At 29.6% G+C, this 12,859-nt stretch overlaps 1 protein-coding gene across 1 annotated transcript; it reads left to right on the forward strand.

Annotated features, from left to right (window-relative positions):
- The first annotated feature begins 9,664 nt into the window (after window positions 1-9,664).
- LOC120143507 (probable indole-3-pyruvate monooxygenase YUCCA8) lies at window positions 9,665-11,085 on the forward strand. Its single transcript, XM_039157814.1, has 2 exons — window positions 9,665-10,379; window positions 10,464-11,085. Exons 1-2 carry the CDS (start codon window positions 9,705-9,707, stop codon window positions 11,058-11,060), a joined length of 1,272 nt encoding a protein of 423 aa, XP_039013745.1. The 5' UTR covers window positions 9,665-9,704; the 3' UTR covers window positions 11,061-11,085.
- The last annotated feature ends 1,774 nt before the right edge of the window (window positions 11,086-12,859 follow it).

Raw genomic sequence — 12,859 nt, forward strand, 5'->3', positions numbered from 1 at the left:
ATATTACTAACGTCTATTTTATTTTGTTTGACTTTATTTATTTATTTCATTTTATAAGATGATTAATTTATATTCGAATTGCATTTTTTAATCAATGAGGAGGTAATATTCTTTATGGATAAGAAATAGTTGAAATAGTTTTTCCAATAGAGAATTGCTAATCTCAAAATTTCTTTTCAAGTTAAAGAATTTTCCCTAATATTTAATTCGAAGCAAGTTAATTAACATTCAATAAATGGATCATATTTTAATTTTGTATTTGATTCAGGGTTTCCATTGTTACGATAACGTATAAGCGACACAGTACCAATTTTGGGCGTTGTGGGGGTGCTAATCCTTCCTCACGCGTAACCGACTCCCGAACCCATTTTAATCGAATCTTTGGTAAACGCATACCAACTTTTGTCTTAAAAATGATTTTTCTAAAAATTATTTTTAAAAGACGTTTTTAGGTATTCGACCTACCTAACCCAAAGGTTGATGGCGACTCTATCAAATTTTATCCAATTTAATTCTAAACCTACCAAATTTTCCAAATTAAAAGTCGTAACAGTTTTTTAAAACAATAAACGATTATCCCACCGGAAAACGGTTACGACACATATATATTGTATAATTGAGAACTTGAGTATACAAGGTACTTTTATAAACTTAAACATGATGTGCGCATAATTATATGGCTGCCCAATTGTACTCGATTACATTTTTTAACCGAATTCATCGAGGGGTCCCAGTGATTAAAAAGAGTGTTGTTAATTTTTAAGATCTTGGGCTCGAGTAGTTGAGTCTGTAGGGTATATATGTGTTGTCAACGATTAAGAAAAATTATGAACATATACTACCTTATAATCAACCAAAACTATTAAAAAACTATATTCCTTACCAACAACAATGGTCATTAAATATTTAACTTGAAGTAGCATTTGAATATAACATGTTATACTTGTTCACAATTCTTGATCAAACCATTGTGCATGAATTTGCATCATGTATCATTTATGTTTCGTAACATGAAGCACTTTATTATAACATCATATCTTTATAATTAATGCATCATGAATACATACACACATGCTTATTTGAAATTCATACTTGAGAAGGTTTAGACTTGTAAATCATAACTTGAAAAGAATGATATATTTTCAAAAAATTTACAATAATTACATGCATCAAATCTTTATAAACATAAAAAAACCCAAAATTTTAAGCTTGACGGATCAAAAAATCAGGTCTCAAAATTAAAAAAAAAATTGAGAACAAAATCGTCGTCAACTATTGATAATTTTATCAATTATTAAAATATTTATCCATCTCTTTATCTCCATCTCTCTCGTATTTTTTCAACAAGATTATTTCCCTAATTCAACCCAATATTCAATTAAAACAATCCTAGATTTGATTTCTGTATTCTTTTCCTTTATAAAAAAATAAATCATCGTTAGAAAAATCTGGTCATGTTTGACTATATCACCTGTCTCATCGTAGTAATAATTTCAAAGGTTTTTCTTCCATGTGGTCTCATGTGTTTTATTTCACAGTGAACTTTTATTATTATTATTATTATTATTATTATGCAAAAATATGGTCAAAGTAGGGTTGATGACGGTGAAGAATTATTTCACGTTCTTCCTACAAATTCTCTGTTGCACATTAAGATCTGATTCTCCCCCTACAGTTATTATAGTTATTTTTCTAATTTGTTACAGTTATTATAGTTAAGAGTTTAGTTGGTTGGACCATATTTTATTTTGTTTTGAATGTCCCATCAAAATGAATTAAAAATAAACAAATTATGCAGCTTCTCTTTTTCCTAAAAAATTATCATACATGAACCCAATTTGACTTTCTAATGTAATTAAGTACTTTTAATTACAATCACATGGCATGGTCTTAATGATTAATTAATTAAAAATTTGGAGGGTCATGATCACAATCATCCATTGCCTTACTTCTCTCTCAAAACCTTGAGCGCCCTTGGATAAAGCTATGTCACGTGCAAGTAAAAAAAACACACACATTAATGCATTAGTATTTGAAAAAGAATATAAATATTTATGGAAATTTTTATCATTTATGGAATAATAATAATATTCTGAAAAATAAAGATAATTAAGGGTTAATTAAATTAATTAGGTTAAATACTGATAATCAATTGGTTTAGTGAGATGAAGTACTAGATTTCTTAAGTAAGGTCAGTGATTCAAATCTTAGTGTTTGCAAATGGAGCAAACTGGGTTTAAATATCACCCACATATTAGACCTCTGTAATACGTCTGGATTATTCGATTAATAGATCGGATATCAGTAGTTATAAAAAATTAACTAGGTATTTAGGTTTAAGAAGATGTGATTACTTATCATAGGGGTTAGGGAGGTGGGAATGTGCATGAATCTTTGATTGATTGCTAAAACAACCACGTTCCCTACATTTCCCTTACAACTCTGAGATTCTCCATCATTAATTTAAGGGTTTAGGATCCGATGATTTAATCCTTAATAAATGTTCAAATTGTACATTAAACAATTTACTAAGAGGAACAGTTTCACATGCAAGCATTTGGTTGTGCCAGGTGCAATGCCCCTAACGTGTTCACGTCCTAAAAACATATACAGACAAACAAAACCATCATAAATTAGGAGAGATATTACTTCCATTTTAATTAATTAATTTCAAATTTTGTTTTTACTGACCTCATCAACCATCGAATAGGTTTTACTATTTCATTCATTTAATTCATTAATTAGTGCGTATGTTTATTAAGTAATATGTCAGTGGTATTGTAATATAATCTAAATTACATATTATCAGACAAATTTAAAGTACGAAGAATTTAATTGTAAAAAAATTGAATTGAATTATATATAACTGAAATTTATATAGAAATAGATTATTTTATGGTCATATCAAACACTATCGAATCAAACACAATGTTTTGTTGAGGCATGTGTGAATAGTATCCTTAAGATAAATTTATTGTCTCCTTAAAAAAATCCGTCATCTCTCATGTGCTTGAGAACATTAAACGATTATCTCCCAAGATACAACAACAAACGTTCACCCTTCAACAACATGATCTTGATGAATAATCGAACTCAATCTTGTCTTCTTTTATCACCAGAAAAATACTTTCGAATTTGATGTTTTTTTCCATATTATTTTAAATTCGAAAGTATTTTTCTTATGCATCACTTAACCGTTTGAGTAAATATATTATTTTAAATGTCTCATGGAGTATAATATAAATCAATAATTTATTATTCAAACCTCTAGTTTATCAATAAAATAATATGTCTCAAAATTTCAAAATATTAATTATTTCCCATCAAAATATAGTTAAATTTTGTATTAATGTTAAATAATTCTATATATTTTTAATATTATTAGGTGGTTTGTAATTTAAGTGAAATGTCATGATATTTGGTGTTAGATTTTGTTTCAAGAAGTGAGTAATACTAAAGACAATTAAAATCATGAACTATGGAAATAAATCTCTCCTAACAAAAAAATACTACATAAAATAATATTATTTTAAGTGCCAAACATTTTTATTAATATTTTTGTTCTCTAAAATATTCCAAAAGCACATGTAAGAAAATATTCCAACATAAATTATTTTATTGCAGTTTATGAGCGAGTGAGATGGAAACAAAACAAAGAAAAATAAATACAGAGGAATTTTTTTTAATACAAGAAGATCTTTCTAAGCTTTTATTCCCTATTTAATGGAAATTACATAATTTAAAATAGAAAAGGCTATATTATATGTAGTCATATAGATTTCTTTATGAGATTTTATTTTTGCTGTTTAATTGGAATTAATTTATGATTTTTTTTTCAAAAGCTCTTATGCTGCCATGTGCCCTTGTTCTTTTACCTTGTAATTTATAAAATGTATGTAATTGAAATTTGGTATCTTGTTAAAATAATTTGCTAAGACCAAACCCATTTAGAATTTAATTAGGCAGAAGTTGATTATTTAATAATGACATTCACTCTAAAATCACATATCAATTTGTCAGACAGAGAATCTAACAAGTATGTTGAGGTGTTTTTAGCCATTTTTTAAATTTTAAATTGAAGTGTAAATTACTTTAAATACTACCCAACTTTAGGTTCGGGCTCGTTTATGTCATTAACGTTTTATTTTTGTCAATTATAACACTAACGTGTAAGTTTAACTGCAATTATGTCACTCCGCCGTTAATAGCTTAACAATACGATGACATGGTCTCTGCGCCGTGACGTTGCTGACGTGGCTCCCTCACCAAAACGACGTCGTTTTGGCATGACTATGTTTAGTGCTAAAAACCCCAAAACGACGTAGTTTTATTTGAGAAAAATTAGTAAAATTATACATTTGAAGAAATTTGAACTCAATACCTTTTAAAACAAAGGTTAAGACTTAACCACTATGCAAACTTAAATTTCTGATATAATATTGCAAACATAATATACATAACATGAGTTAGCATTTCAAAAGTTACTTTATTAAAAACACATAAAATTATTAAAAATTCCAAAAAAAAAAACCTTAAATTTCAAAAAATATCAAAAAACTCCTAAATTCCTAAAATTCTCAAAACCCATAAATTCTAAATTGTAATCCCTAAATGATTCATTTTTTAGACTGAATTTAGGGATTATGGTTTAGAGTTTTTGAGATTTTTTTTGGGATTTAAAGTGTGTGTTTTTGGGAGAAATTTTAATAATTCCATAGGTTTTTTAGAAAGTAACTTTTGAAATGTTGATTCATGTCTTTTATATTATATTTGTAAGATTATATTAAAAATTTTCAAGTTTAGATTATTTCAATAATTTCATGGGTTTAATTATATAATCTTGGGGTTAACTGAAACAATTCATCTTTGTCCCATTAACATGAAATTCTAAAAAGTTTAATTTGATTTTAAGCACTAAAATTTTAATTTAAAATTACAATATATTTAGATAAAACTAGAAAATGATAAATTTAGAGAAAAAAAACTAATAAAATTCAAACCTGTTATTTTTTAAGTTTTATGATTTTCTTAAAAATTATCTTATTCATAAGTTATATAAATTTCAGTTTATGCAAGTCTGTCTATCTTAGTGATACATATCCTATTTAGGGTTAAGAATTTAAGATTTATTATTAAGATTTTAAATTTAGAATTAAAGATTAAAATAGATAAATTTATTTTACAATAACTTTTATACAATAAATATATAATATAATAATAATAATTTCTTATTTATAATTATGGGAACCTCTTAGTGGCATATGGAAGTTACGTTTATATATATATATATATATATAATGATGAAGGTGTAAAAATGAAAGTAGTGGGTATGCATAAATAGTTTATACATTAGAAAATGGGAGAGAAAGGGAGATACCAATTTCTAACGAAGAACAATTATGGAAATTACAACTTCTTGCAATCTTTTGGGGCCCTCTCTTAATCATGAATTGTACCCAACCTTTTGGAATTTTATTAAATCTATATTCTTCAAATTAATATAAATAAAATACAGATATACGTTTAGTTATAGTTCTGATTTTAGTTACAAAATATTTTTTAATAGTTATAGAGATATACGGTTGGAATACAGAATAACATATTATATATGTTCATAATAAAGATTAAAAGAGTAATCAAAAATTAGTTGGTCTAGTGGGATGAGGCACTAGGTCCCTTAAACAAAGTCAGGGGTTTGAATCCTGACGTTTACGAATGAAGCAAACTGGGTTGAGAAGGTCACCCTCGCCTCTGCAATGCCTGATCTGGATTAGTCAGTCAATAATTAATCGGTTAATAGATCAAATACTAATGATTAATTCAAAAAAAAAGGTAAATAAAGAGCAAGTAGTTAGCCATTGAAATTTGATCCGTCACATTCACTCCATATAACGTGCTCTTAATAAATATCTCTCGGTCATTACTGTTGTATAGGAGTCAACATTCGATCGAGTCAAAAGATTTTGAGTTATTCAATTGATGGGTCTTATTTTCTAATTCTAATTTTTATTTAAATTTTTTTGAGTTAAGTTTAAAATATCAATTTTCGAAATGAGTTTTGCTCACCCCTACCGACTACTATGAATAGACATAGACCTGAATCCAACGAGTTTCGACCCAATTCAATCTTATAAGATCATTTTTTTTTTAAAAAAATTGAATTTAAAATGAATCAAGTTTTTTGAAAGATAAGATCAAATTGAGTTCGAGTTTAAAGTAAAAAAAATAGATACAATTTAAGATAATAGTATAATAATCTCTTATATATTTAGATATAATTATAATAATATATCCCTATATACATTTCCAATTATGTCCCTATTTTATCTAATAAAAAATGAGAGTTATATGTGTGTGTATGGGTCGAATCGAATATAGATTTTATCCTAAAAATTGAATCAGATTTCAAGTCAGATAGAGCTTATCTAAACTTAAACCGGATTAAGTGATAAATGAAAAAATAAAATACTCAAATCAAATTCAAATCAACCAAAAACTCAATAAGAACCAACTCATGTTTATCCCACAGCATTAATCATTAGTAAGTGGTTCTCAAATCCTTCATATGCATAATAATATATATGTAATTTTGATAGGAGCCGAAAAGTAGAGAGAATGCATGCATGTATTATACGCCACAAATTAACTAAAGGCAAGGGGATCATAATATCTATTCATTATAAATACCAAACTGCCAACCTTTCATCACGCCTGATTAGCTTTTTGGGTTTGGTGATATTTCTTTTTCTAATTTAGATTTTATTTATTTTATAATAGGGTTGACATAACATATATACCTGTAATGCTTAATTTTGATATGTATTGGGTGTAATGGTTTTAAAAGAATATGTGATTCCCAACCCTAAAAGTAGAAAACGTTGGGTGGTGATGATCGAACAATGCCATGCAGTGCAAGGCTGTTCACTTTGGTGTTTGGGAGCCTATGGCTATGGATTAAGGAAATAAGTAAAATTTCAATAACATGCTGCTCTCTCATGCATGGGTGGACTAAGGGCCGACAAGACCGTCATCTTCTTTACAAATTTAAAATTCACATATATTTTAGATTTTTTAATATTTTTTATTAATAATTTATTTTCGTCTCTAAAATATTATAAATTTGTCTTCTAACTAGTGGCGGATGCAAGTGTGTTTTAGGGTAGACAAGTGGCCATCTTGAAATTTGATTATTTATGTTAGTTATTCATTTTATTGATGGTGTCCATCTTATACAAAAAATTTATTGTTAATACATTTATATCCACCTTAAAAAATATTTTTAGATCCATCACTATCCTTAACATAAAATATTGTGTTCGTTCATGCTCTCATGCATGCCTTATGCATGACTATGATTAAATTTTCCAAAATATTTTTTTATATATTTCTATATTAGAATGATTTTAATTTTATGTACTTCAATATATATATATATATATACATATGTCTCTTCTAGAGTTTTATTATTAGTTATGTCTTGAGTCTCTTCAGGAGCTCCCACCTCCATTATGATCACCTTAATTATAACACTACTAATTTTTTACGAGAATTTTAACATTTGGAACCAATTCAACTATCATGTTTCATGAATGGTTTATATTTATTCGCCTTAACATCTTATCCTTATATTTGAACACTTGAAAAAAATTAATATCTAACTAATATGAGACCCACATTGGGTAGATATTTAAGACCTAATGGTATCTAAAACTCTCAAAAAAATTTTAAAAATATTTTTTATGCGACTCCTTAAACTCTCAAACTTGTAAAAATTAATGTGACTCCTGAATATTTTATGCACTCAATGTGACCTTTAAACTGAGAAAAAAAATTAATTTTATCCTTTGATAAATCAAACGTTAATCATTATGATGTTGATGTGATAATCTCTAATACTGATGTGATCCACGATGATTAATAATGTGACATAAAAGCTAAAATGATTTTTTTGTCAAGTCCGATGGTCAAATTGATTTTTTAAGGATTAAAATCTTAATTTTAAAAAAAATATTTAAAATATAAAATATAAAAATATTCATATATTCAAAAAATAATTACTAAAATACTAAAATAAAAATTAAATTATTAAAATTTTAAAAAATACTAAAACAATATTAGAAAATTTAAGAATTTTTTTTGAAAAAACATATAGTATATACATATCATGTACATGTAACCAATAGACACAAAACTAACTTAATCATATTCATATAATTGAATTAACAAAATCAATATGATTTTCATTTCATCTGCATATCGACCATAACTATAAATGTCATACGCTTTTATATTTACAGGTATACATACAAAACTTGATTCTAAATATTGTACAATCATATAATTAACACTTAACAATATTCTTATTGGACTAGTTGAGACATACGAATTTTGTATTTAAATATAGTTAGGAAGAGCTATTCATATCAATACACACATCTAATCATATTTTAAATAATTCTAAGGCTTTTCATAAACTCTTACACATCATCAATACTTAACATAAAAATGCACATTATGATGACGATACATTGATTAATTATCATAACTCGTGACTTATTTTTTGTGAATGCTAGTGCTTATCAATAAAAGAGGGCACATCTAATATGAGAGACAATGTTAAATTCAACCTTAAAAAAATATATGTGCTACAATAATAGATTAAAACAAACATGTAACAAGAACAAATAAATCATTAACTATTTTTTTTAACAAATTCTAAGTCTAATCCTAATTCTACCTAAAGGATTTAGAACCCATGACCGAAGGGAATGGAAGAGAACAAAGATGAGCAGCTTAGCCTATCGACCAAATGTGCTTGTTCGATAAATCATTAACCATACAAAAGAGAAATATTAATTAAATAAAATTATGTAACTTAGATATGTTAAACAAAAACACAATATTTTTTATGGTAAACTCCAAATAAGGAAAGAAGGAGAAAGGGGAAAAAGACAAATAAAATTTAAAGGAAAAGTCAACCGTCGATGATCAGATTAAATTGATGTTGTCAATGATAACATAAAATTATAGTAAATTAAAGAGAAATTATTGGAGAAAAAAATAGAATTTTAATGATTTAAAAAATATTATTTTATTGAAATAGATAGTTATAATAATTAACTATGATTATACATTATTATTTAAATCTTTCTTTTCATATAACATATGGTATAATGCTTTCGAATTTCACTTACCATCATACAATAATTGATAAACAATAATGTGGAATCTCAAGCACATTTGATGTTGGCCATCAAAATCATTGAAACCATCTATATAATCTCATTCACAACCTCATATTTCATCATATAATAATTTCCTCCAAAAAAAAGTTATTACTAATAATAAAATGAAAGTTATATATATAAGTATATTCACATCTTTCAAATAATAAATTAAAAAAAGAACTTTATAAGCGAGAGAGAGAATAAATAGTTCCCAAGAAAAAATATATAAATCTTAACAATTATTTTAAAAGCAAAATATTAAGATCTATTAAAATATTGCATAAACTAATAAAAGGTTATGATTTGGAACTGAGCCTTTGGAGCTATCACATGGTCCTTTTCATGCCACCCTCCCTTATTTAAGCACTCCATTGATTCATTCTTCTCTTCAAACAATCAACATTCAATTCTCTCTTCTCAATACCTTGAAAATACTCTTTTTCTTTTAACCGCCTTTACCATTAATTTTGTATCGCAATGGGGAATTTGTTTCGCCTTGTTGATCAAGATCAAGGTTTCTTTCAACGTAAATGGACTTTGGTCAATGGTCCGGTCATCATTGGTGCCGGACCATCGGGGCTAGCCACTGCCGCTTGTCTCAGGGAACAAGGGGTGCCGTTTGTGGTCCTTGAAAGAGCCGAATGCATCGCATCGTTGTGGCAAAAACGCACCTACGATAGGCTAAAGCTTCATCTTCCTAAACAATTCTGCCAACTCCCTAAAATGCCTTTCCCTGAGGATTTCCCTGAGTATCCGACTAAGGGACAGTTCATTGAGTACCTTGAGTCATACGCTAAGCATTTCGATATCAGCCCCAAGTTCAACGAGGGCGTGCAGTCGGCTAGGTACGATGAGACCAGTGGTTTCTGGAGGGTCAAGACCATTGTCACGAGTGGCTCGAACAAGACGGAGTTCGAGTACATTTGCCGTTGGCTCGTGGTGGCCACAGGTGAAAATGCCGAGCGCGTGGTGCCTGATATTGACGGATTGGATGAGTTTGGCGGTGAAATTATCCATGCTTGTGATTACAAGTCCGGGGAAAAATTCCAGGGCAAGAAAGTGCTCGTCGTCGGCTGCGGCAACTCCGGCATGGAAGTTTCTCTTGATCTTTGCAACCATAATGCTTCACCTTCAATGGTGGTTCGCAGCTCGGTAAGTCATCAGAACATTAAACATACATCAACATATACTGCTTAAAGAGAACTATGATCCTAACTCTCTTTTTCATTTCAACAGGTTCATGTTCTGCCAAGAAATTTTTGGGAAATCAACGTACGAATTAGCCTTTTGATGCTGAAATGGCTACCCATTTGGCTTGTTGACAAGCTGCTGTTGATTTTAGCCTGGTCGGTACTCGGAAACATTGAGAAATATGGACTGAAAAGGCCATCAATGGGTCCATTAGAGCTGAAGAACACTAAAGGGAAAACCCCTGTACTGGACATTGGTGCATTAGAGAAAATCAGATCAGGTGACATTAATGTTGTCCCCGGAATCAAGCGGTTCTCACGTGGACAAGTCGAGCTCTTTAACGGCGAAAAGGTTGATTTCGATTCGATCGTGCTCGCCACCGGATACCGTAGCAACGTTCCTTGTTGGCTTCAGGAAGGTGAATTCTTCTCTAAAAATGGGTTCCCAAAGGCTCATTTCCCGAATGGATGGAAAGGAAATGGTGGATTGTACGCTGTTGGGTTCACAAGGAGAGGGCTCTCTGGTGCTTCATCGGATGCCATCAACATTGCTAAAGATATCGGCATGGTTTGGAAACAGGAAACTAAGCAGCACACTAAGAGGACTGTTGCTTGCCACAGACGATGCATTTCACAGTTCTAAAAAAAAGGGATTATTGATCAGCATATAGGAAATCATCTTGTTCTTTCTATTTTTTTTTTATGTAAAAATAAAAATATTATACTATATACACTAAAAAAAAGTAGTGCAGGCTGACAGAGCCCTCTCCAATGGCCCAACTTTGATTTTCTTTGGGCATTTCGTAAACTTAGAGGATGACGAGGCTTCCTTTCTTTATATTGTTTGTACCATATTCAGATATCAAATTAAATGATACAGTTTTTAAGATTTTATTCTTAGAATTTGTTCTTACCATTAACAAATTCATGACTTTTTTATATATAACTACAACTTATTGAGTGATTTTATTGATAAAAGAAAATATTGTTATTTTTAAAGAATTCGAATTTGAGTAACTACGTTTATAAGATGTTTATATATTAACCTCTGATACATGAATCTAATTTCTTCAAATCCATGGTTCTTATTTCTTGGATTCTTGCTACTTAAGTCCTTAACCATAAGTTTTTTTACACAAATTGATACATGATACATGTCATATGCTTACAAATAACCCATCAAAAACCAAAGGGTAAAAGATCCTCTTGTTTCCGATGGTTTTTGAGACATGGAAGTTGTGTAGGACACATGACCCATAAGGCTCAATGGAAGCTATGACCCACAACACCCACCACTATCACTTTTTTTAAAAAAAATAAAAAAAAAATTATCTTTGTGGATAGCCAAGCTCCAAGATGGGGTAGGCACACACCAATATTCCCTTAAATATTATTTTCTTTTATTTTCATTGACCAACTTACTCAAATAATATGAGGCTTGGGAAAAGTCCGATGCCCTTGCACATGGATAAGGAAGAGCCTTCAAAGATTTTCATATACCCTAAGAAGTCACATTAGAATCAAATCGAAACTTGGAGACTATAAATCAATTGCAAAATAACAACATCAATTGTAATCGGAACATCACTGATATTTGGACATCACTGCTAACGACAGTGAAAATAACCACATGGGACGGCTCCCAAAATCACTCTACAAGGGACCTCATCATCATCTTCATCTTGTACAGAAACACCATAGGCTGCGATTCAGAGTTTGTTCCTTCACATGTTACTGTCCTCTACGGACTCCGGCGAGGAGGACCTGAAACGAGCAATGAATGGTTCAATCCCTTTACAGCTTGACCTTTTTTTTTCCTGATCATTGAATTGAATTGGCTTTAAATTCATATGTTTCTTATAGGTAAAAAGTCTAAGAGGATTTGCTCATATGAGCCGAAGATGAACTACTCTTTTCAGTACTGATTTCTCAACATGGTGAAAGGTTACCCGAAAGCCTCGAATTTCCGACTGCGATAGCTACAAGAGCCTCCAGCTCGATCGAGTTTGAAAGATCAGAAACCCATATTCCATGGAAACAGAACAAGAAGTTGGTTTGTCATATATCCAGGGAATGAAAAACAGCCAAACCTTCAGTTCCATGATGAGTTAGTCCAAATCTATACAGTTTTTTGAGTTTAACGCACACTGTGTAGCTAGATATGGTACAATGAGAAACTGACCTGACAAGCTTATCAGGACATGATAATATGTTGTGTTTCTAGTTTGATTGAACTTTATCAAGCGGCAGAAATTTCAAAAGTTTAAGACAAACAAAAGTGGAGAAAAGCTACAAATTCAGATGTGATAGCTAAACTGTTGATGGATTCCATATGTAAGGGCAAAAAACAAGAATGATTTACAAAACAATCAACTCCGAGAACAAATAATGTGTGCATTTTATTCTTGAACTTACAATAAAGTTCGAATTTTCAAATTTATA

This window comes from Hibiscus syriacus, unplaced genomic scaffold (assembly GCF_006381635.1).
Source record: "Hibiscus syriacus cultivar Baekdansim isolate YM2019G1 unplaced genomic scaffold, ASM638163v2 tig00110858_pilon, whole genome shotgun sequence".
In the NCBI taxonomy this organism is placed as follows: domain Eukaryota; kingdom Viridiplantae; phylum Streptophyta; class Magnoliopsida; order Malvales; family Malvaceae; genus Hibiscus; species Hibiscus syriacus.